This window comes from Pholcus phalangioides, unplaced genomic scaffold (genome assembly GCF_987345545.1).
Source record: "Pholcus phalangioides strain wild (caught in Gottingen) unplaced genomic scaffold, Ppha-v1.0 ptg000009l_1, whole genome shotgun sequence".
Taxonomy (NCBI): domain Eukaryota; kingdom Metazoa; phylum Arthropoda; class Arachnida; order Araneae; family Pholcidae; genus Pholcus; species Pholcus phalangioides.
In genome coordinates, this window is record NW_028301602.1 from 35,362,298 (window position 1) to 35,387,891 (window position 25,594).

Sequence of the window (25,594 nt, forward strand, 5' to 3'; positions counted from 1 at the left end):
GTTACAGGTATACAGCGAATGAATGATCGAGCTGATTCTTTGTTTACGGAGCAGCAGCAATTTCGTTATAAACCATCATAAATCATCGATGCGTTATACATTTTTCTCAAAAGAAAAACAAGGAGATGTATTGTTTATCTTACTTTCGAGAATAATCTCTATTAGAAGTTTAATACAATATATTAAATCCATCTGATTTATGAATTTTGAGCGTGGACGGGATTAATTTTTTCTTTTCTCATTCGAAAATGTATGCTTTGAACTTCCGAATGAAACCAAATAAGTAAATGATCTAAGCTTTGTTAGAGTTTTTTTAATCAAGGAATGAATTCCATTCATGAAAGCCTTCATAGGCTTCCTCCTCCTCTCAAGTTGAGCTCCCATCCAGGATTAGTTTCACGGCACTTTTCTGGTGCAAATAATAAGGTAGATTCCAACCCCCTCCCCCCTCCCCATGACGGATTGTTGCTAGCTTCCCACTATAGATGACTGAAGTTAGTTCTTTGTAGTTTTCAAATTCGAGCCGATCTTCCTTGTTGTCCCTCCACATACTGTACAACAATATGAATAGTCAACATTACACTTCGCACACAATTCGAAATTTAAATGGCATCACTAGCTTCACTGACAAGACGTTAGACGCATGTAGACTATTAGGTACACATGCACATTTCCTTCGTAACTTACCCTTGAAAACGGAGTAAAACGGTGATAAATTGACCCCGATGTCGATATACCGGTTTGTGATCGATGAAGCATGCGAGAGGTGGTGGCTTAGCGAGCATCGATTGCTAATGTCGTTCTTTGTTGGTCTGCTGAAGCTGAGCTCGTCACATTGAGCAGCAAAATCCTAGTATTAAAAAAAAATGCATCCATTATTATTGTTATTCGGATGATAGATGGCAGCACCCACGGAAGACTTGTCACGCACACCAGTACCCGAAAAACGCATAATAGTTAGGTTTTTGGACATGGATTCCTGCTGCCGGTCGCCATTGCGTCAAATCGCGAAGAAAAATTTCATTCGGTGAAAAGTGAGTATCTGTTCACCAATCTTACCAAATCGGTTTCTATCTCCAATCTCGCTACTAAATTGGTTTCCAAACTACAATCTCTTCAAATTGGTTTCTATTCATCAGTCTCGCGAAATCGGGTTCCATTCTCCAACTAATCAAATTATTTTCTATTCTAAAATCTCGCCAAATAGGTTTCCACTTTTCAACCTCATCGAATTGGTACCTATGCTGCAATCTAATCAATTTGGTATCCAGCCCACAATCTCGCAAAATTGGTTTTCATTCTCAAATCTTACCAAATTGGTTTCTATTCTAAAATCTCCCCAAATTGGTTTCCACTTTACAATCTCTTCAGAATAGATTTTATTCATTAGTCTCTCGAAATCGGTTTCCATTCTGAAATCTCATCAAATTTGTTCCCATTCTTCTCGCGAAATCGGTTTATATTCTTCAATTAACCAGATTATTTTCTGTTCTGAAATTTCACCAAATCGTTTTCCATTCTCAAATCTCACTAAATTCGTTTCTATTCTCCAATTTCTGAACGAGTCTGTCCACCAATGTCGCCAACGTCGTGTCAATGTGGCTAACTTTTCATCCGATTCAGCTACGAATCTCATTTGAAGCCAAATATTCACGATTAATAAAATGCCAGCTGGAACCTTCTTCCATGACAAATCCTAAGACGCTACCCTTCGGTGGGCAAAATGGCAATAAATGACCTCAAGGGTAATAAAGGTCACCACTCAAACTAACTTTTTATTCCTCATAAAAAGAAAACTTCGTGACGAGAATGCACGTGTGCCCCCATATGCACACATGTTGGACATTGTACGCTCTTTGCAGAACATTCCGCATCCCAATAAATTCGAACATAAAAGACGACATAACAATAAAAAAAAGCAGCTGCGTATTCGTATTATTATGATTATCTTATAAGTTATAAAATTTATTACGATAATTCCAGATCGATATAATTCTTTGGCGACTACGTGAAATGCAAACGCAACTAGAACGAAGTCCTTCATAAACCATCGAACACGACTTGGAATTTCGTTTCGGAACGTGAATTTACGATGGCGGTGGGATATCCGTATTTTAAGTGAAAAGTCAGAATCCATTCCGACTCCTCATATGTATGCATGACCGTGCTCAATTCCGAACAAATCTTGATGGTGCCTAGGAATGCCAGAATCTATCTCAAAATAGCGGATAAAAAAAAAAAGATACAAATACATAAATCCTATCTCTCTCTCACATACTCTCGCGAGATCTTTTGTAAAGGATTGCATTTCATAAGTCGTCGACGACGACAAAAAAAAAAGATCGATGATGTTTTGCAAATGAAAAAGTGCTCTTTCACACCCTCCCCTTCCTCCTTCCTGCTTATTATGCGTTTTTGAAGGGTTTTCCGGAATTCATTTACCGACTTTTTCCCGTTCTTTATTGCGTTTTGAACATTAGAATAACAATGAATACACGAATCTGGAATAAAGCTCACGGGGGGAATAAAATGAGAAAATCACCATGTTTTATATATATATATATTTTTAAGGAAATGAGGAAATTAATTTGAATATGGCATTACCAGAATAGGAAATTTGCAAGTGGAAATGTGTATTGAAAAAATAAAAATGGCGAATTTCGAGGCTTTTTTGTGAAGAGTTGAATAAAATAAATATCATTCATTTTTCTCGTATGTTTTTTTTGAATGCATCTAGAGAAAATAAATAAATAAATCCCCTTCACATAATTGCAGTTTCCAACTTAAGATTTGGACAACAGATTGTGCTTGAGTCGGAAATCTGACGATTTTTGTGCTTAGCTCTGTTATTCTTAATTAAGACAAAATTATGACACGTACAGCTGATTTGTGTCTAGGATAGGAGTTGTTAGAGAGGTTTCAGAGGGGTCTGTGAGTTTTTGGGGGAGATTACAATTGACTTTTTTACATTATTATGTACTGAATGTAATGATTATTGTTCCTTGGCGGTCGTAGTGTATGTATTACCGTCATGTTTGTCATTTTGTGCTTTCTGTTTCCTCTTTTTTTGTCTTCTCTCTTCTTTGATGGTGATATACTATGATAAATGTGATATATTTATATAAATCGGTTATTATACATAATAACCGGTAATTATGCATACTTACCAAACATCTTGGTAAGTTTGATAAATTTATCACTTTTACTGGAGAATATGTATAATAGCATAATAACCAAGTATTTGTAAGTCTGATAAATACTCGAAATTTATTGCCTTTATCTGTGATTATGCGTATTACCTTAGTGTATTTGGTGAGCTTGATAAATACTAAAAAAAATCCAAATGAATCTAGTATGTGTAATGAATATAATCTGACCTCTATATAATGATACCAAATTTTACGATCGTACTCCAATATGATGATAGAAAATTTTACGATCGTACCCCGATGTAATGATGCAATATTCATACTATATGATATACCCTACATGATATCATGTAGGCTTATATCATATAGTACGATTTATCATGCTTACTAAGGACGCGATGCTTGGGTATTATGCATAATTGCCGTGATTATTACTTATTAAATTTACCAACGACGCTTGGATGCTGTAAATAGCCGCCTGTGAAATTGATAAATTTAGAGAAACTTATCAAACTTACCAAAATGTTCCACGATTATACATAATAACCGGATTTATCACTTTTACCGTGACATATACACTTGTCTTGAATGTATAATGTGTTGCGATATATATATATATGTATATTGTGTGATATATACAAACAAAAGGTAATTATTTAAAAAAATGCGAAATGGAATTTATGCAAGATTGAAATAAAACCTATGCAGTGGGTCGTCATCGAGGAGGGACCTCATATATGGTTCGAAAAATGGTAGGCGTTTCTGAAGGGTGGCTATGCCTGATCCCACTAAAAATGACAACCTTTGTTCCCCGACGCCTGCCTTCTCAAAAACACACTGGACGAGAAAAAAAATGGAATAGAAATGAGTAAAAAATATTGAAGAAATACAATGTTTGAAAATATATAGATACAGAACAAGTGGGCAGCATTAGCGCTTTTGCCATTTAAAAAAGCGGTTTTAGCTATTTCTTTACTCTATATATCTTCATATCACTAGATTCTTCACACACACACACACACACACACACATATATGTATATATATATTACGTGTCTTATGATATAGCTCTTATTGCGTCAGCGCACGTGCTAATTTGAGTGAGGTGTGTTCCAAATTTTTTGGTCACTGTGTATGCAACAACATGCAGCGCAAAAAGATATACTTTTTAATATACGTACAAAAAAGGAAAAAAGAGAGGGAATAAATCAGTATAATTTATGGGTCTTTTGACGGTATATTTACAAAGGTATATTCAAATATATACCGTACCATAGAGAGTTAGTCGAAACGCGGTCAGATTTAAATACCGTTCGAGTGCAGTTTTATTCGGATGTTATATACGAACGTCGATGTGTTTTCCGTTAAAATTTAGCTAATTTTCTCTTAGGTCTGATTATTACAGAAAAGGCGGAAAAGCTATGCTCCCAGTGAAATGGATGCCACCTGAAGCTTTCCTGGACGGTATATTCACCTCGAAAACCGATGTATGGTAAGCATTAGTTTCTATTTTCGTTTTATCAAATACTGAATAAGATATTTTTCAGTGACGTAACGTAACTTCGATGCTCTGAGATGCCCTGCAGCAGTAATTATTCATCAGACAGCTTAACAACAGTGGGGACATCTTAACGAAAGGATTAGGGAGAATTTAGAAGACTGACAATGTCCGCAAGGCGTCTCTGGTGCGGAAAAATCTGAAAAGAATTCAACCAGGAAAGCATGTAAAAAAGTGAACGTCAAAGTTCATTAGTGAAATGAATTATGAAAATGTTTAGGCATAGAGTGGCTATATGACCCGTATTTTTGGCTTCTTTTTATTTGATTGTATGTCCCGTTTTTTCGATGAAATTTTTTGATTAGTTATTTTAACTAACACATCGTGGCGGAAATTGGTTCATAAAAATATTAAACTTATATCCGTCATGATTTACTTCTTTTCTTTAAACAAAATTTTATTTCACTGCAAATTTTCTGTAGTTTCGCCTTTTATCTCCCGACAAACTATACTTTTCTTGGGGACGTCAGGATTTAGCTATAAATGACAATTTCGTCAACATTTCGCAAGTTCCTCACTGACGTCCCGTATTTTTCTCGATGAAATGTGGTTAGCCAATATTAACATCCTGCCATATTAATTGACCCCATTTCTTTGAAAAACAAAATACGGAGATATTGTATTACAAACACGGGAAAATATGTGAAATCAGCTATTTTCACCAAACAGGATGCCAAAATTAAGCAAAAATGCCAATTTGACACTGAAATCACTGAAAAACTGCAAATGGTGGGAAATGAAGCGCTACTCAAACCTGCAGTGGACTAAAATGTATTTCGTGGAAAAAAACGTTAGAAATAACAAATGTGAGAGATGAATATTTATATTTTTAATCATAAAATTATGAAATTAATAAGTCAGGAAAATAACTTCAATCCTTTTGATTGCAAAAGGACTGTAAAGAACCGAAATCTACATAGTCTTCGGTCACAAATAAAATACATTCGTAGTCGAAAAAAAAAAATAGCGAGAGAAAAACGAAGTTCGTGAAACATAGAGTTGATAGAAATGAGAGTTCATAAAATGGAGCGGATTTTAACATTAGCTCTATAGAATGCTGTTCGAGACAGTGGACTAGTTCGTAAGAAAAGAGCGTGTTGGTAAATTGGAGGTTCTCGTAAAATCGAACGTCGACTGTACTAGGCCAGTTTTTCCTCAAAGTGGGCAATACCACCCACTGTAGGACCAGTTGTCGTGACCCAGGCTCTGTCCCAAGAGGGATATACGCCTTTTACCCCAAGGGGTTGGACTACGCTGTATATACCACCCACTGGAGGTGATGGGTGATTGTCCAGGAGGGTAGTTGGAACTATAAGTTCAGAAAGGATCTTATAGGTTGCCTTCAGTTGGGGGGGGGGGGGAATCAGACAAAGAAATTGAAGAAGAGGGTGATGGAACAATAAATTTTAGGAAACCACGTACTACTAGATGATGTAAACTTTCAATTATTAACCCCTTGACGATCAGGGACGAAATAGCACGGCCCTGTATAAATGAAGGAAATACATTCGAACTCTCTCTCTCTCTCCCTTCCTCTGGGATGCTTTATCGGCAGTCCTGAAAAATCGAATTGTCTTTTTTTCCCCCTGACCTCAGCATCATCTTTTTAATCTTCTGTTCGTCGATGCGGTTTGACGATTTAAAAAAACGTATGGTATGGCATGCCTAGAGAAAGATTAGCTGTGTGGAGACGTGAAAAAACAGAAAACTCTGTTCTTCTCTCACTTTATTTTCCTTCATTTCCCACGTGAAAACGATGATACCAGTTTTTTGAGATTTATTTCTGATAGTTCAACTGCAAGTCACTGAAATTTGTTGCAAAAAAAGCGTGTGCGTAAGTACTATGTTAAGCAATCGTGTGACACGAGTTTTGTGCACAGCGAATGTCGATCTAAGGGAAGTGACTTTTCTCACGGAATAACTGCATATAAATTGTTGAAATATTTGAACTGTTGGCAAAAGTGTGCATAAAAGGATAAAAGTGATTCAAACACGCTCTGTATGATTTGGCGAAAACATCAAAGGAAGCCCTTTTTTCATGAGGCGCAATGCCAATTCATAAACAGATTCTCCGAACTAGGTCTTATACATAAGAATGTATCGGAATTTCGTCTACGTAAATAAAACATTTTGCCTCTCGTGTTTACTTTTAGCGTTGGAAATTCCTAGTCCCAAAGAATCCTTTGAAGTTTTCGGATTCTTTTGAGAAACGTCGTAGGGTGTTTTATAGTCGTTACTACGGCCGGATAAGGATGTAATGAAGCCACGAATTTCCAAGAAAACTCATGAGTTACAAGGCAAAAAATAAATCCGTGTTCAAATAGAAAATATTCCGAATCACCGATCAAAATAAATCCACTCGAAAATTAATGAGTTTTGAATCCTTCATTCCTAAGATAGTCTACGACTCCGTGAAATCAAATTTGACCTTGGGAACGTTTGTAAACTGATAGTGTTTATGATGATATTATCGCCAAATAATGGCTCGAGGCGAATTATATTCGCTGTCAAATGTTCCGCCCCCGTAACTAGAGTCAACTTGGATCTTTGATGTAATTTTCAAAAGAAAGAGGTGTTATCGTAGTACTAACTCGGTGCTTTCAAACAGGAAGATTCGAGCTTTATCTCGAGGGCTTGAATGGAAACCCACGTCAGTAGAGAGAGACACTATGTTTGTGTGAAATATCTAATACTGCAGTAGTTTGCAAATCCCCGCATATTAAGGCTTATCGTTAATGGATTGTGCATTCGGGTCGCACAATAACAGCTGCGGCAATGACTTCCGAACCTAACTCCAGCTTTTGTTGGGAGTTGTATGAGGAACGCGTCGAGTTGGGTCAGCGGCCACAGGGATGAGGACAGCTCGTGTTATCGTAGAATTTGCTGCTAGACAGAGGAATAATTCGAGACGTTTTGCGACAGCTTTGCCGAGTTCGTAGTAGGTCATATTCATGTACATTATGTCTATTTATTCATTAGTACACACGAGATGTTTCACAACTTGAATAACACAATGGTTATAATATTATAACCATTTTAATAATTAAAATTTTTATAGTATTTTCTCAGTATAAGTAGATACGAAATAACTTATACAGGGTGATTCTAAGCTCATGCGACAAACTTGTCCCATGACAAACTTCTGCCGGTCAGGCATGTACATTTTTGGAGATGCGTCCCGGCCTGCTGCGAAATTATTCTCGGCCATAACATACGGAGGAATCTCAAAAACGCTTGTATCACAAATAATTACTTTGAGGTCGTTCGCAACTTAGAAGAGTTGGTCAACTTTGCCCAAGAATATTGAGAAGACACCAACGAATAAGGCCAATACACGAAATATTATTTATATTATTATTTATTATTATATTAATATCATTTTAATTATTTTTCGTGTATTTGCCTTATTCGTTGGTGTCTTCTCAATATCGTTCGTAACTATTGTACTTTTACGAAAATTAAAATTTGCGTGGGAGGTTCTAATTTCTAACCTTCAGAGGAACTTCTTTGCCCTTGAATTCCGAAATCAAAGTGGATGCCCGAAGTTTCTGCTATTAGCAACTACGTCCTATGATGTGTCCAGAGTGATAGTAACACGTGATATTTCGATGTTTTCTCGAAAGCTCAGATAACTGATTGACCGGTAAGATGAGTAGAAGTTTTATTTTCAGAATTTTCATCATCTTTTTACTGAAAATAGTGATAGGTTGTTGTGTTTATATTAATTATTAATTATTGTAATTAAATCATTTAAATTGTGAATTTGTAAATGTCTTGATGCCAGTGTACCGCGGGAAAAGTTCAACTACAATTTTATATGTGCTACGACGTAAAAACACAAAATTCAAAACACTGACAAGGAAAGAGTCCCAAGGTAACGTCGTCAAAAACTTTTAAAAAACTACCACTGATTCTACTCACTTTAAATGGACAAAAATTTATAAAAATCAGGGGGGAATTATTGTGGGTCACTCAAAAAATGCAAATAATAAATATTCGGAACGTCAATGGAGACCAAGAATGAATTTAAAAATCCCGCAGCCCTGGAGTGTTAAAGTGACGTCATTCAAATGACAAGTGATCAAATACAACACAGACAGAAAAAGAAGAAGAAAATGGAAATAATGGGTTTTCTAAAACAGAGAAGCTGGAGGGAAGAAAGGAAAAGAAAATGAAAAGAAGTTTTTTCTATAGATATCGTCAAGAAGCACGAGAGGCGATGAGCTGCCAACTGTTGTCAGTTTTAATAATTTTCTGCGGCTTTAATGATTGCACACCGCTGCCGGGGGGGGATTTTTTTTAATTTTTATTTTTTATCTGTTTCTGGGTGAGATGAATTTCATTAAAACTTTTCATAATCTTTTGAGGGTGAAACGCTGCCATCCTTTCCTTGTGAGGTATAGTTTCGCGTAATTTTATGATCCTCGATAGAAGTGGGGTACAGCACCATATTTTTGGTGCTCGAAACAGTCGTGTGCAGAATGTTCTCAGATCAAATCACATATTAAAATATACTTGTATTTAATAACCTGTGTATTTAAAAAAGAAAAGAAAGAGAGATAGAGAGAAAGAAAAAACTGCCCAATAAAACCTTATAATTATTAACCACACCATACAGTTAACGAATAAAATGTATGCTTCAAATTTTAAAATATGCCCCGAATATGCGAATTTTCACAAGTCAAACGCATGCAATAGTTGTTTTTTTTAACAATGTTCTCTCTCTATAAGGTGAGAGCGTGCACGAGCATGCACGAAAAATCACTTAATACGCCGCTGGTGTATAACAAGGCATAGTATCAGGCCCGCACAGAGGAAAAGTTCCGCGCAGGTAAAAAATGATAAGAGAAAACGTTGCTTTTCCCAATAAAAATTCGAATTTCTATCTCATCGATGCAAAAAATACAGTCTTTCATCCGTTTTAAATTCATTTTATTTATCATAAAAAGTTTCATTTAAAGTTATTCGAAAAGTATTGAGATATAGGGAGCGTGTTTGTCCCAGTGTCCGAAGCTTACCCCAATCCGGAATCTTCCAGACTTCGACATTATCCGTAGCATATAATTTTTTTTTTTTGTTCCTCACCGTACAGTAAATGAATTGATAAATAATCCCATCCGGTACGTGGACGCGTTGTCAATTGTCTCATCATCGAACTGCTCTCTCAGCTTAATAACTATCGATTCTGACTGAAAGGTTTTTAGTTCCATTACCTGTTCCATTTGACACGATTTAACCCATTTAGATGGTATTAATCTCGGGAAACGTCTTGAAAATCGAATTAGTGACCTAGACGACCATCCATGTTCCTCAAGTCCTAAGGGGGGGAAACAAAGAAATATGAAAAGAGAAAATTCGAGTCGTATATTCAAGTCACGGAAATCCAATTCTCCGCTATTTCAGGAAACTATAATCCTCTTCATCTAAAGAACTCCCAAGGTTGGTCGAAAGATCTTCGATAAATACAACGCAAATAGCGTAAGAATAAGTGAGGATAACTTACTCTTTTCGGGGAAAATATAATAAAACATTTTATTGTTACTTTTTTCCTTCTATAAATCGGACGGATATTTCAGAATTCTCAGTACAAAAGTGGAATGTAAATAGGCCTACTGTTTAACTCGGTTATAACGGCATCGAAGATTTCATGACATTTTATCGTTATAACCAAGGTTGGCGATTTTAAAACCATTTAGGTATCAAAAATATAATCAGGTGCAATCATATTGAACATTGAAGGACAGGACACACCCGGCTTCTCATCTCAAGGAGATATCGAAGCGTTCCCGAAAGATGGGTGCATCCGGAATTTTATTAAATATGCATATGTGTATATATATCTATATAAATTTGTATAACAGAATAACAAGTCCAATTACAGGAGTATATAAATCAACGGAATAATTATGATAAATCATGATCTAAGAATCGAAAACTAAATTGATATTATAGCGTCCTTGGCACGTCTAGACTCGATAATCAAAGTTCCGTTGATGGCGGATGCAATCATATACTATAGTCGAACATGATTTAAAAAAAAAAAAGCAGAAACAAACTTCACGTTAGGTTCACTACAAGTACGCGCACATTCCGGCGTATACCAATTCGTTGGAAATCCCGTAGAGGAATGTGCACGAGGTGCATGTACGGTGTAGTAGTCGAACTTTGTTAATTCGTAGCCCAAGGGGACAGCAAAAAAAGTTCGAATTATCCAATTAATCTATACTGGATCCGTAAAAAAGTACTACAAATTGCAACTTGATAATCAATATTTACAATGATGATTACTTAGTTTCCCCTGCCGCATTTTACTGGCGAACTGTTGATCCTAGAGGCGTACTTCCAATTAGAAAAACTCAGATACATCGTTCATGTTTCAGTTCGTATTTCTATCATTCATATCGAATGGTACACAATTTCGATTCATTCCAACTGAACACAGTGTTGCAATAGTCATCAAACTAAGAAAAAAACTCTAAAAATTTTGAAATTGGCATTTTGAATTTTTTCCAGACGGACAGCCGTTTCTGAAATTGCTCATTGGTCATCAAAACAATTTTGGCGAATTAATTCAGCTCGGATAATCTCTGTACGAATTTAGATCATGTGGTTTTGCTGATTTCCGATCATTAAAACAACATGATTGGAAAAAATTAATTTAGCCCGGTAGGAGCCAAATCCTTTTTTTTTTTTTTTTTGAATCGCCAACGCGTGATACATGTCTATATATATATATATAGCAGCTGTATTGAATTAGCTCCATGTGACGAGAGAGAAAAAAGTGAAATTTGATAGAAAAACCTACGAAAATAATTATATAACCATATAGTTTTTTCCGCCAAGTTTTGGAGACAAAAACTGATTACCCCACATCATGACTGCGGTTTAATGGGTTTCCATAACTGACGTGGACATAATTATCACTGAAAAAATATGTCAACTTGGCGAGAAAATTATCGAGTATCAACATATCACAACTCGATAAATGCGTAGGCTGATCATATCTCCTACATAAAAAAAAATACGGGCAAATCGAGTTTTTTTAAAAAAAGAAATAACTTCAGTATTGATGAAAATTTCGATATTTCTGAAAGAAATAATTCCAGAATTGATAAAAAAAATTATTATCATAAGTTCGGGGGGTCCCTCAATATGCGGGGCCGGTGTGAAAACATCTGTCACACACCTCCAAGGGCGGCTCTGGGCAGAAATACCGTGTATCTCTGGCCCAAGAACTGAAAAGGTTGAGCTGCTCTATGAGAATCGAAAAGATCTACGGGAATCATTGGGCCGCTAATTATTGATGCCATAAACGAGGTGTCGTTACAACCACGGCGTTATAGCCGAATGTGTGTTCGGTCATCTGCTATTTCTCCGAAATTAATGCTCCAATTCCGAAATAATTAATGAGATCGCGTTTGTTGATCGATGGAATTCGAACATTGCACGGACGGAAGTTACAGAGCTGATAAATTGAACTCTGTTGTCCAACACGCAGACTGAAGACGGTCAAAATATTTACTGCCTCAGGGCGTATGAGTTTTACACGATGGGAGATATGGAGATTACATCCGGGAAAGAGAGACAGAGAGAGGGTTAATCATCTTACGCACTTTCGATGTATGTTATTTACCCTGAACCCCCCCCCCCTCCCATCATACGGAAAAGCATTTTGGCACAGATAAATTGAACCAGGTGAAGTCAAGTGTTAACTCTGGACGTCGACTAGGAAAGTGCGTGGCTTCATTAACTGTGTCAGCAGCCGGGGAAATGGCAATTAAGAATCCGTTACCGGGAGGCGAATGGATATTTACTAGAAATTCAAGGAGTGGGGGTGGTGGTTTGAATTTCTACGAATAAGTTATTCACCAATGAATACATGGAAGATGTGTTAAATGTGAATGCGCGTCTTCGTATTCACGTGTTCATTACGCACTTGTCGCACTGATTAAAAATTTAATGGCAGGTCGTAAATGTTGGTTTCAAGATATTTCTTTGAAGATGTTTCTCTTTCATCGTAGGTCTTTCGGAGTATTACTTTGGGAAGTAATTTCGATGGGATATATGCCGTATCCTGGACGTGGTAACCAAGAGGTTATGCAGTTGATAACTTCAGGAGGACGACTCGAACCGCCGACAAACTGCCCGAGTCCTGTGTAAGTTGATATTATGCTCATTTATATTTCGTAATATGCTCAAACTTGATTGTAACGGCATCAGAGATTCCGTGAATTTTTGTCGTTATAATCGAAATGGTCGATTTCGGGCCCTTTCTTTGGCATAAAATGAAATCGGATGCAATCATAGGCTGTGAAAAACTGTATTGCTGAATTTCATTATGATTTGTGACCATATTTGATAGATAGAAAACGAGTAATTGGGGTCTGAGATACGAGAAATCACTAATTCTAGCAGAAAAGCATTATTGTCAGTCAGAGAAATCGCCAAACATGACTAACGAACAATCTTTGGCGAGAAATACTGTACTAGAAAGTGATTTAAACTGCATTTCACGGGGAGAAAATTAACATGATAAATAAGTTGGGTGAATGTTTATAGTCATGTTAATTTTTACGCAAGTAGAATTGTGCAAAATATCTTCATCTCTGATTCTAGTAAAGGTTAGTAATTAAAATAAATTTCGTCGAAAAAAAAAAACCGAGAGAAAACGGGATATTTTTTTCAATGGAAAGAGTCGGAAAAGGCGAAATTGCGGGAAAATACGGATACAGTAATGTCCCATGTACAAGCACCGGAGGCACTTCGGAGCCCCGAACTTGTTAAAAACGCCAGAAAATGAAAAATGTGTTGTTATATCCGAGTTTGTGGCATTTCATCGAAGTTATAAACAAGATTCATTAACATTTTTCTGTATGGGGATTAGCCCAGATCGCTAATTATTGACGTTATAACCAGGGGGTCATTAAATTTTTATAACCGAGTTTGACCGCAGTTTTGTCTTGGGCGTTTCCTGTCAAAACGCAAATTTCATTAATAATTCTGCACCTTTTTTTTTTAATGGCTTCTTCCAGGTATCACATCATGATGCAATGCTGGCACCCGATACCGAACGAGAGACCAAATTTTATAACTATAATCGAGAGACTTGGATACTGTTTGCAAGTAAGTTTAACGCTCAATTGGTTGGGCCATATTTCGGTGATATTTTGAGAAGGGAAATGCAAATGCTTAGGTTGTTTGATGAATCAAGTGATCCTGGTGTGACATTTAAATGCGATTTCACTGTAAATGGCGGACTATGTTCTGTTTGTTTTAGGATCCTGATGTTATAAATGCTCCTCTGCCAGTGTTCAATCGGCCGCCATCGATGGAAAGAGACGCTACCGTAATGAGACCTAGCGATGAAGAAAACAGCGCTTGCTTACAGGTAAAAAGCTTTCATCAACCCATAGTAGTATCCCAAAACGCAAATGAAACGTATTTAATGTTCGTAACGGGCCATGGTCCGTTTCCGGCTAACCTTCATAGGTTCAAATCAATCCCCAGTGATAAATGTGCATGTTCGGCCATAGGCACGCCTCTTCACTACGCAACTCTATGCCCTATACAACGGCTTTCCACTTCAGAGAGCCAGCTGAACATCTGCGAATACTTTGGCTTGAGTGCATCCTGAAGCGGGAAGATTCGAAAAGTAAAATACGTAAACTGGTCCGCTTTCTATAGTAGCACCCTGAGGATATCAGAGCTACAGTCCAGGAGTCAGAACCAATTAGAGAGTCACCTATGCCAGTTAGGAGATCCACTAGAATCCGACGTCAACTACACCCAGACAGCGATCTCGTACATCTGTTTAGAGAAGAGGAGCCTGAGTAGTCGAGAATAGTTTGATCCACGCGGGCTTATCGAAAAACTGGATACAGGCAGCAATTACTCACGAATGACTTTGGACCAAATCAAACCCCACGGTGCAGCGATTAGATCAACCCAGCAGCAGATTGACAGCTTTCATTGATGTGATATAGTTACTGATTCAATAAAAATCCCTGAAGAGAATCAAATTTTATCAAGAACTATCCTCGATTATATGACGATTATTATGGTGATTTCATGATTTATAATAACCTGTGATTTATAATTGTGATTTATTTACATGAATCACCATTTCATGATTGATTTCATTCAAAATCGATCATAAATTTTATACTTTTTTACTGGCGAGGTGCGTAATGGCACCTGCCCATGTATGTAATATATCTTTCTCAAGCTCAATAAATGGTTAGGTTCCCCGGAGGCATCCGAGTCCCCAGGGACAATGTGCCTATATCACCGAGTGTGACAGAGCCTGGGTGTCTCTCGGTTCCTATCACTATCACTATCATAGTAGTATCCCCCGTCAAAGTTGCGTAATTACAAAGCTTACATTTGTAGTTCTACTAGAGCAGTGTTTCTCAACCGGAAACTGACATTGGTCAAAGTGAACAGTGAGTGACTCGCTATTTTCAATTTTTCTCATTTACTTCTCATTAATCTCTAGTGCAGTGTTTTCCAACCTTTATGATGTGAAGGTCTAGGCACCACGAACTTCCCCTTCCCTGAAGAGAAGATCAATTTCCACGCGACCTCTCCATAAAATCCCATGTGTATTGTTTTTATGAATTTGAATATCGTAAAAAATGACGTAATAAATTAAATTTCGTAATACTATGTATCCTTCATGTAATAATAGTAAATGAAAGTGATTCGCGGACCCCTTACAGGGTACCCATGGACCCCGCGGGGGTCCCGGACCATAGGTCAAAACCACTGATCTAATGTACACTCTATTAACAGAATCAAATCAACTGGGCCGCAGGCTTCGAATGGTTGAGAACTACTGCACTAGAGGAGTCAGCAAGTAGATATTGGTTAAGAAGATAGCAAAATATCATGAGGGACGTCGATTTCAACTGCGTTCCGCCAAATAACTAGCCAACTTTGATACTGTGAGGCTGAAAAATCTTGCGTATATGAAACATTTTTTTCAACAATACAGCAATACATTCTTCACTTTAATAAACTTTTATACGTTAGAAAAATATCTCGATTTCTTGATGTGGATTAAGTACCGCTGCCCGTTTTCTGCGCGCGTTTTTTTTCCTCTGAGAGGTTGAGAGAGAAATATAGTATTTAAGAAAATATATACACTCATGTCCATAACTTAAGGATAATGCCAGTTCCGGCAAATAAATATTCAGAAACAAAACAAACGTTACTTATTCTTAAAGCCCATTTATTAAACAAAAGATAAAGAACAAAAACGATGGTGTATGTATGATACCATTCATAAAAACTACGATTTTTGCTCCCTGGAGCAATTGTAAAAAATATCTCTTTTACAAAAACTTACTATTACATGGTTGGCATGATGGTTAATACATTGTATGTCTCCCATGTGATGAAATACAGTCCGTACAACGCCTAGGCATGCTGAGTATCAAATTATCGATCTGATCTTGGGGAAGATCACTCCACTCAGCAAGCAATGCTCTCCGAAGTTCCGGTACACATGTAGGAGGTGGTTGACGGGCTGCAACTCGTCGGCCAAGCATGCCCACACATGCTGTACCGGATTCAAGTCAGGTGAGAATGCTGGCCATTCCATACGGGTTATATCCTCAGATTCAAGGCATTCGTTTACGATGTTTGCTCGGTGAGGACGGGCGTTGTCATCCATAAACACAAATTCTGCGCCCATGGCACCCCTAAACAAACGTACATGTTGTTCCAGAATGATGTCCCGATAAATTTGGGCTTTCATGGTTCCGGTTTGAACATGCAGATCTGTTCTGGAACCCAGTATAATTCCACCCGAAACGAGCAATGTTGCACCACCGTAACGGTGTCGTTCCATGATGTTGTCTTGGTGGTAACGGGTACCTGGCATTCTCCATATGAAAGTCCGACGTGAATCAGACTGCAAGCTAAATCTGGACTCGTCGGAAAACATCACACAAGCCCACTGTGACGATGTCCACATTGCATGTTCTCTACTCCAGGCTAATCGCTGCCGACAGTGAGTTGCCGTGAGTGGAACACATCTGACAGGCCTGCGAGCGTATAGACCAATATCTCCCAAACGTCTGTACACGGTTTGCCTTGAAACTGTGGTACCCGTGGCTGCAGATAGCTGACGAGACAGGTCGGATGCTGTGCTCCGTCTGCTTCTTTTGGCAGTTACTGCCAAATACCGGTCTTCATTCGGCGTTGTAACTCGGGGGCGACCTGTACTGTAACGTCTACTGACATTTCCGTTATCTTGGAATCGTTGCCAAAGCCTAGAGATGACACTTTGGGCAATTCCAAGTTCCTCGGATACTTCCATCTGAGTACGCCCACATTCCAGGCGGCCGATAATTCTATCACGTAAAAAATCATCCACATGCGTCCTCTGTGTCATAACTATTCGCTTATGGCACTGAGCGCCTTACAGAACTCTTGGGAACAATTTTACTTCTTTGCCACCATTCCTTATATACCCCCCCCCCTCTTACACTCTCGTCATTGTGACGTACTATCGGCATCATCTGGTGGCTTCCTGAAATTTGCATATCATTCTTGCAGATGTGTGTGATAATTCTACAGGTGAAATTTTTACTTTAGATTTCGATTTCCGTGTGATTCTGAATTATCCTTATTTTATGGACATGAGTGTATTTATACGAATACTCAACGATGATTTAATAAACAAAGAAAAATCAAATTCCTGTGGAACAATCAACACACATATTTTTCTCTGTAAAAAAACATGTGACCAAATACTTCTTCCATTCCCTAAAATGGGGCATTACTTGTAAATGATATTTGCATGTGTGGATTATGTGATGAACAAGTTTTTTTTTCAAAAAAGTGAAATTCGTATCTTCGAACTTTTTGAAGGATTATTACAAATTATTACGGCGAATTACAATTTCTATTGAAATTTAAATTAATACAACTGTCAGTGCTAACCACGTGCATAGTAGCTGAAAAAAAGAATTAGAAAAAAAAAACGGAAATTCGTTTCTCTAAGAAAATAATTTTTTTTACATAAAAAATATTACTATCAAATGTTGCCTGATAAACTCTTATACATCTAGGAATGTGAACTTTGTTTGTAATTTCCCCCTCCTTCACAATGAAAAAATATCATGTCAACCAATATACGAGGATCATTCCATAAATAATGCACAATACAGCGCCAGCACTACTACTCAACCGTACATGCACCACGTAAATATTCTCTGGAATTTTTTTAATGAATTGTTTACGCGTTGTGTGTGTACAAGCGAGACTCTAACGTATTTATGCTATCAAAAATATGCTCGTTTCGTGTTTTACTGGTGCTGTCATCTGTCTCCCTTATTTAGAAGTGAAAATGTCAAATGCCCTAAATGCAGCACCACTGCAGAGAGAATAACATCCATTTCCTCCGCAGGTTCAACGGCCGGACCCGAGTTCTTTACTCTCACCAGGGTCAGAAGATTACATGATTCCAACGCCGCATTCCACTTACAGCTTGACCACGGAGCGCTCCGACTTGCAATCGAGTCCGAGTCTCGGATCGGCTGACCAGCTTCTCGAGATGACAGACCGTCGAAACGGCGACATCGCCTCGCCGTCCTCGAAACCACCATCGACTTGGGAAACGAATTTCATGAACAGCGACTCGAAACAGAACGCAACCAAGAAACAAACAAATGCTGTTAATGAAAAGCAGCAGCAGCAGCAACAACAACAACTCGAACCGAACGGACCCAAACCATCGACCAGCGGAATATTCAAGACAAAATCCGGTGGTTACACTCAGGTGAGTGTCACGTAACACAAAGCTATTCTCACGTAACAACAACTACGAAAAAGAGCTATAAAGCCACCAGTTACATCAACATACAGTCGAACACGCTTATAACGGAGTCGGAAAAAATAGCGAAACTGTTCGTTATGAGCGAACTTCATTATATCCGTATCAACGAATTATGCGTTTGAGCGAAATGAAACACAATTTAAATGCTGAGCATTCTTGAAATGAATAGACATTAAATTAATCAGAAGAGGTCCCCCTTTATATCCTGAATTAATTTATCAGTAACTTTTTAATTGTATTTTCACATAATTAGATAAATTTCAGCGCAAAATAACCCAAGGAAAGAGTAAAATATTTTTTACAGTGTTTTATATAGTGATTAATTATGCAGCTGATACTCAGAAATGCCAATTGAAATATGGATAAAATGTAAGGGAAAAAAATTCAAACACATATATTTACACTACTCGAGATGATACTTCTGAAAAAAAAAACAGTTTTTTTTTCATTACAACAGAGAAATACACTTCGAAATGAACATTTTGAGTGACGTTTGGACTGTACCTCTCTAATGGAGCACATTTCACATCTTCCCTTCTCTTGAACAAATGTAGGCCAATGAGCTCCCAAATTTTGTTTCCTGATGTCTTTGGACATAGAAAAGTAAAAGCTGAAACACACTGCTGTGACGTGACGTGATTTCACGTAATGTCGGAAACATTGTGAATTCTGATTCGTTTAAATTCTGTGAAGTGGTAATTGCACGTAACATAATTTCCACGTCACAAGTTTTCCACGAATCAGAAATCCCAACTTCTCTGACATTACATGATAATCACGTCACGTCAGTGTGTGTGTGTATTGTGTTTCAGCCTTTACTCTTCCTTCTCTTCTTTGGCTCTCCCTATGATAGTCTTCTTCATGTGATAGAAAATTTATAATAATCTTCCCTATGATAGGAAATAAAATAATAATTTTCAAATAAAATGTACGGAATGCTTACCTGTACAGTATAGAAGAGAATAAAGAATAATAGCACCAAAACAAACTGGTAATTAGTCACTAAATTCATTCAAATAAACTACGCGCAAATCAGCTCTGCTGCAAAACTTCTTCCTGATGCTACATGGCAAAGATAAAATTATCACAGCAAAAAAAAAAGAAAAGGATTTCTGCCTTTAGCTGCCATCCATTGCCTGCTGTCGGAACTACACTCATCGTGTTCTTGTAGATACCGTCAGTAAAAGTGGCCATATTACGAAGATATAAGGTAGTGATTATATATATATATAAAGCTAAAGCTGTATTTTCAAGTACCGTCAGGATACAAAGAGTCAAAATTTTATGTAAGCAAATACATAAATGAAAATTGAGGTTTTTCCCCTTCATGATAATGACATGGACGTTGAGCATTTCCGGTTAAAATAATATTTTCCTAATAAACAAGCAAGATATAACGCTTTTCCTTCTGCCAAGAGTCTAGTTTCTGGAACTTTTTCATTATTTATTTTCGAACCATTTAAAGACTTCCTCTTTGAATCTCTCCTCGTAGATTTTCAGTACCAGCCGAATACCTTTTCCTTCGATTCCCCTTTACTCTTCAAAATCATTGATAGCAAACTTCGAGGAATCGTGAATCGCTTTGATATCTCCCTTTTTTGGCTTTCAAGCAACTGTGCAGCTTCGATTTTTGAAGTAACGCACAGCGTTTTTGAGGCTAGAAATCCACAAAAATCCACTCGTCACAAATAATGTCCGAATCTAGCTAAAGATTGGTAAATACGCACTGAATGTGTTTTGGGGAAGTTCGATTTTTGGGAATATAACCTCAGTCTTTTCTTTCTAACAATGTTTTCTGCGAGCAAAACGAGATTTAACAGAGAAAAGTTTAAAAAAAAGTGAAGCTTGAGATAGAGGAGGATTCACAGTGCTCACAAAAACGCTATATCGAATGCCAGGGAATTTAAAGGGGGGCATTATTAGTTGTACCTACACATTGCACAGAGGTAAATTTACCGATAAGAAAAATTACATAAGATTGCAAAGAAATTCGCCGAAATTCTTCTCTGAAAATTCGTTATAAGCGTACTTTGCTGAAATCAGTGTACGCAGTCAAAATAGCATGGTTAATCAAATTCACGGGAATCAATGCGAAATTCACGGGACATGGGAAAACGTCGTTATATGCAAAAATTTGTAATATTCGTGTTTGTTATAAGCGAGACCGACTGTATCTTGCTTTTTTTCATGATAAATAACGTTTTTAATACAACTTTCAAGTTGAAAAATCAGAAAATAGAATAATCATAGTACGTTCTTTTAAATAACTTATAACAAAAGTGACATATAATAGAAAAATTATTAAGAATCAAAATTATCAAGTTACGGGAAGCAAAAATAATCAACTTACGTGAGTAATACTGAAATGTTAACTCCCTTGAGTAATTTAAAATGTCAAGATTACTTGGATAATATAAGATTGCCAGTTTCCACCTTATATATCTTTATTTAATAAAGGGCTAACTTTCTAACTTGAGTGACACAAGCTTGTCCCCTTCCGCGAGAAAAAGCAATGAAATAGTGAAAATTTTGATTTTCTTAATTAACTGAAATTACCGTGAACACATATATAGGAAGAGTGGGGAATTATGGAAGAGTCAGATAATATGGAATATATATACCAGGTTTTCTCCACCTTCAGGGATGGCTGCCAACTGGTGTAATACCGGGGATGAACTAGTACTTCAAAATACCCAATGATTCTATAGAGTAAATGTCGCTCGGTCGTCACCATTACTACGGCTTCTATAGTAGGGCATTTGTTTTTTCTTCTGGAAACTTACTTCAGCAAGTTTACAAAACTGTTCATTAATTATTAGAAATGTGCCGAATAATTTGAAACTAAGCACGACGATGCACATCAAAAGTTCGGCATTATATTTGACTGTGCTAATTTTTTAGCCAGAAATTCTTCCAGTTAAATGGGACGCTACGTTTTTAAAGATGGTGTGTTGTAGGTTAATATATGAAACATAAAAAAACATCATCTGAGTTAGGCTAGAATACGTTTTCGAGGGGGAAAGTTTAGGAACGCAGAAGAGTAAAATTCTATAGAAATAATGTGCACTCTGTTCTCTATGGGATCATCCTGACATTTTTAGAGCATACAAGGAAGATTTCATTTGTGTGACTTGTAAATAGACTATGACACTCCCCTCTCATCATCGACTACAAAAACATATGTTGGATTTTCATTCTTCATTGTCATAGACTCATCAGATCTTTTTTTTGATCAATTTTAAAATTAGTTTTTCCTTCATTTTGAACACCCCTATTCCTTATTACCCGATTATTTTACATAACCAAACGAAAATAATTTTAATGACTTTTTTCTTAGTTATAATACTCATTTTTAAATACGATCTACTTGTCAATCTAAAGACAAGAAAATAAGTTCTTTCAAAATACAGGTTTCGGGTTTTTCTATCATGTTTCAATTAGAAGTAACCGGAAAAAATAAGAATGTTCTTCCATATTGCCCACACTTCCTATACTGTCTGTGCAAGTAAAACGATTGCAAATGAAATGAATGAAATAAGGAAATCAAGTTTCATTATTTCAATTTTTTTTTTAATTAATTACAGTTCTTATGAAAGAAAAAATGAAGAAACAGTATTTATATCAAATTCTATGTAAATGTTGTTTTCTCTCCCAAATTTTCTCAAAAACAAAGGTACCAGATAAAGCGGAAGAAGCGTCTCCGACGAGCACCAAAACAGCGACCCCGAACGGACCGAGACGCCAAGAAGCTACCAGGAAATCCAGCATCCACTCCGTCGATAATTTACCGATGGCTCCGGAGATCGTTAACGATAACGAGACGACGACGACGTCGTGCAGCAGCAGCAGTGGCGTACCGCAGCGCTCGTCGTCACCCGACGGCCAGTCTAGTCTCCCGCTGGATGCTTCGGCTCTGGCACAACAGGCCGGTGACAACAACCCCAGACGTTACATCAACGTCGACGTCAACTACAACACCGGTGACAGCAGCAGCAGCAACACCACGAGGATGATGGATGAAAACATACAGAACCGAAACAACTTAGTAGGAGCCGTAGACGGCTACGGGGGAGTCAACCCAGTGGCGTAAACCACACACACATATACAAACACGCAAAAATGGCAGCAGCTATATAATACATAAAAAAAAAAAAAATTCTCTCCAGAGCTTTCTTTTTTTCCGCACTTTACACATTCCGATGGACTAATTTAATACGCCGACGACGTATATAATGCGTATACATATAAAAACTTGAAATAAACATTATCGGACACTCCAAACATGACAAAAGTACCGAAATTACCGATCAATTAACCAACCAAAAAAATGTAGTTGATGCGCAAAATTAATTACCCTTATTATTTACGTTACACACGCGTATACTCTATATATGTACCTCTTGAGGAACCAAATAGATCGTTATTGTACCAATTTTGTGTACGGAATTGGAGGGGGAAAACTCCCTTAGAAGGGGCAATTCGCACCAATTATTAAAATAATATTAACAACTTCATAGTTTAAAACCTATTTAGCCATTCATTGATGGAAGGTAATATCGTTGTTGCATGTTCATGTGGTATCATGTGGCTGTAAACTATTTGTTTAAAAAAAAAAATCGCGCAATACAACAATTGCGAATTATAAATAAATACTCGTATGCCAAAAAGGTTATGTACAGTTGTTCTCTTATAGGATCATACCATTAAAAAACGGGATTTTCCCGGGAAAAAAAAACTCTCTAAAGATGAGCATAATTATGGAAACGAAGAGGAATTTCTTAGAGTTTTCCCTTTGTTTTTGATCTTATAATAATTTTTTATCGAAAAAAATGTACATAAAAAAAATTTTCTGGTGTTATTTCTTTGATTTTGCTTCATTCATTTCTTCCCATTTAACAGATGGAAAGGATGTTATTTGCTCAAAATATTCGTAATTGGATCCATAATGGAAATAATATGTAATTGATAATATCGAAGAAGATGGTATTGTCTACTGAGACCCGCCGTATAGCGAAAGATATCTGAGAAAAACAAACAAAAAAAAATGTCTATTTTGAGAACGGTGCTATTTTTAGAAAGACAATGGAAAAGTTGTCGATTTTTTTCTTTTGGGGGAATGCTTTGTACTATACAGACTATATTCAGAATGGATCTCTCTTGAAATATATACACACATATATACACAGCACGTATATGTTACGTTTCCCGGTGAAGAAATGTAATAATGAGAAGATAAAGACACGGAGAAAAAACTTGGAATGTTTCAAAAAAACTGTTTCGGAAACAGACAATTTCTTCTCTGAATTTAAAATTGTTTTATTTTGAATTAGTTTATGCATAAAATTTGAATTGGAAAAAATGACGAGGATGTAAAATATTTTTCGAAGTATTACATAAAAAGAGAGGGGGAAAAAAATAATTGTCCATGGAACGTTTTTTTCTGGTTTCTTTTTTGGACGGAACGAGCTTCTGATAAAGATATTGCACTTAACTTTCTCTCTCTCTCTCATGAGTTGTAATTTGTACATACAGACAAAAAGTGTGTTTATTATTGAAATGTTGTCGTCTTCATCGTCGTTGTTGTAGTGTTTGTTGTGTTCTTATATACCCTTCGTAATGCTTTTTATTTTAAATTATAATTTATTTGAATATAATTTTTTTCGTTTAACAGCAGCGCTGTTTGCTGTACAAATAATATCCGGAGTCATGCTTGTTAAAAATTTGAAACCGCACAGTTTGTGAATTGTTGTTGTGTCTATTCGATTTTCTTAACAGGTTTTAATTACGTTTAATGCTGTACAAAAAATATTTATTGCTTCAATTTATGGAGTTTTAGTCTTTTATTTTAAAAATAATAATATTTTATATATTTTTTTAATTTTGGTTTTTTTTTTTTTCCTCTCATGAAAATGAAATTTATTCATTTATACGTAAGACCTCGCATTGTCTTAGCATGTTGGGTGTTTCAATCGTGACTTGTCATGTTCATTTAGAGAATAATTAATTGATGTTGAAGTTTCAACTTGTAGACTATTCACAATTTGTGTTTTTTTTTTAAATAAAACAGTAAAACGGGGAAATATATAAGATTGTTTTTAATTGATAAAAGCACCTAGAGATTTTTTTGAATCATTTGTAATTTTTAATTCAATTGAAATTTTCAATTTTCGGTGTAATTGAATTTATTTTCAATACAACTTGAATTTTTAATTGATTCGAATTCTCATTTTTTACTTCATTTGAATTTTTATATTTTTCTTAATTTCTTTAAAATTTTTATCAAGGTATAAATCAATTTTTTTTGTTCAGTTTAAATGTTTTTATTTGATTTCATTCAAATTTTTTGTGTAATTTTGCTTCTCAATTTTCTATTTAATTAGAATTTTCATTTTTTTTTTATCGGATTTCGTTCGAATTTCCAGAATACCAGAAAGATAATTGCAGTACATATATGATTTTTTCATTGTTTATGTATATGCATGAAAATATAATAATTGATCATTAATATAACATTGAAAAAATAGTCTCTACACAGTAGAATATTCTGGTGTGTTTTCGGAAATTTATTTATATTTTTTTGGATTATTTTAATCAAAATTTTAGATTTATTCCAATTGTGAATTACGAACATTGTTTCTAAAACCTGTTTGTATATATCGGTAAAAAAATTTTAATCGATTTTTCCGTTTCTTTTCAATCTTCAGAAATTTTTAGTGTTTACCGGATTATCTAATCACAAGGAATTTAGGATAAACTTTGACCACTGGATGGCGCTGTTATTCTTGATTTCTAGATAGGCACTGCGTTGTATTGGCCTACGTTTATATGTGTACAGAAAAGAAACATTTTCAAGAAAAAAATTACACGTAAAACGTCAATAAATGTGTAACTTTAAACAAAAAAATTAGTATAAAATTAAATTTTGATTCATATTCAATCGTTGAAGTTTGAGAAATAGATTTAATATCACATGGGTATGCCAATTTCATCAGCTTAAAGATTCGCAACACTCATTTGTTTTTCACATGATGATGAAAATTACAGA

General features: G+C 36.2%; 1 protein-coding gene across 1 annotated transcript in view; it reads left to right on the forward strand.

Moving 5' to 3' along the window:
- The window catches only part of LOC149082971 (tyrosine-protein kinase receptor-like), a 185,669-nt gene extending 161,829 nt beyond the window's left edge, over nt 1-23,840 (forward strand). The window contains exons 25-30 of the mRNA XM_089236778.1: nt 4,539-4,640; nt 12,728-12,862; nt 13,739-13,829; nt 13,984-14,094; nt 18,121-18,492; nt 22,223-23,840. Coding sequence (XP_089092904.1) covers nt 4,539-4,640; nt 12,728-12,862; nt 13,739-13,829; nt 13,984-14,094; nt 18,121-18,492; nt 22,223-22,639 — 1,228 coding nt within the window. The 3' untranslated portion in view covers nt 22,640-23,840. The remainder of the gene's footprint in view (nt 1-4,538; nt 4,641-12,727; nt 12,863-13,738; nt 13,830-13,983; nt 14,095-18,120; nt 18,493-22,222) is intronic.
- The last annotated feature ends 1,754 nt before the right edge of the window (nt 23,841-25,594 follow it).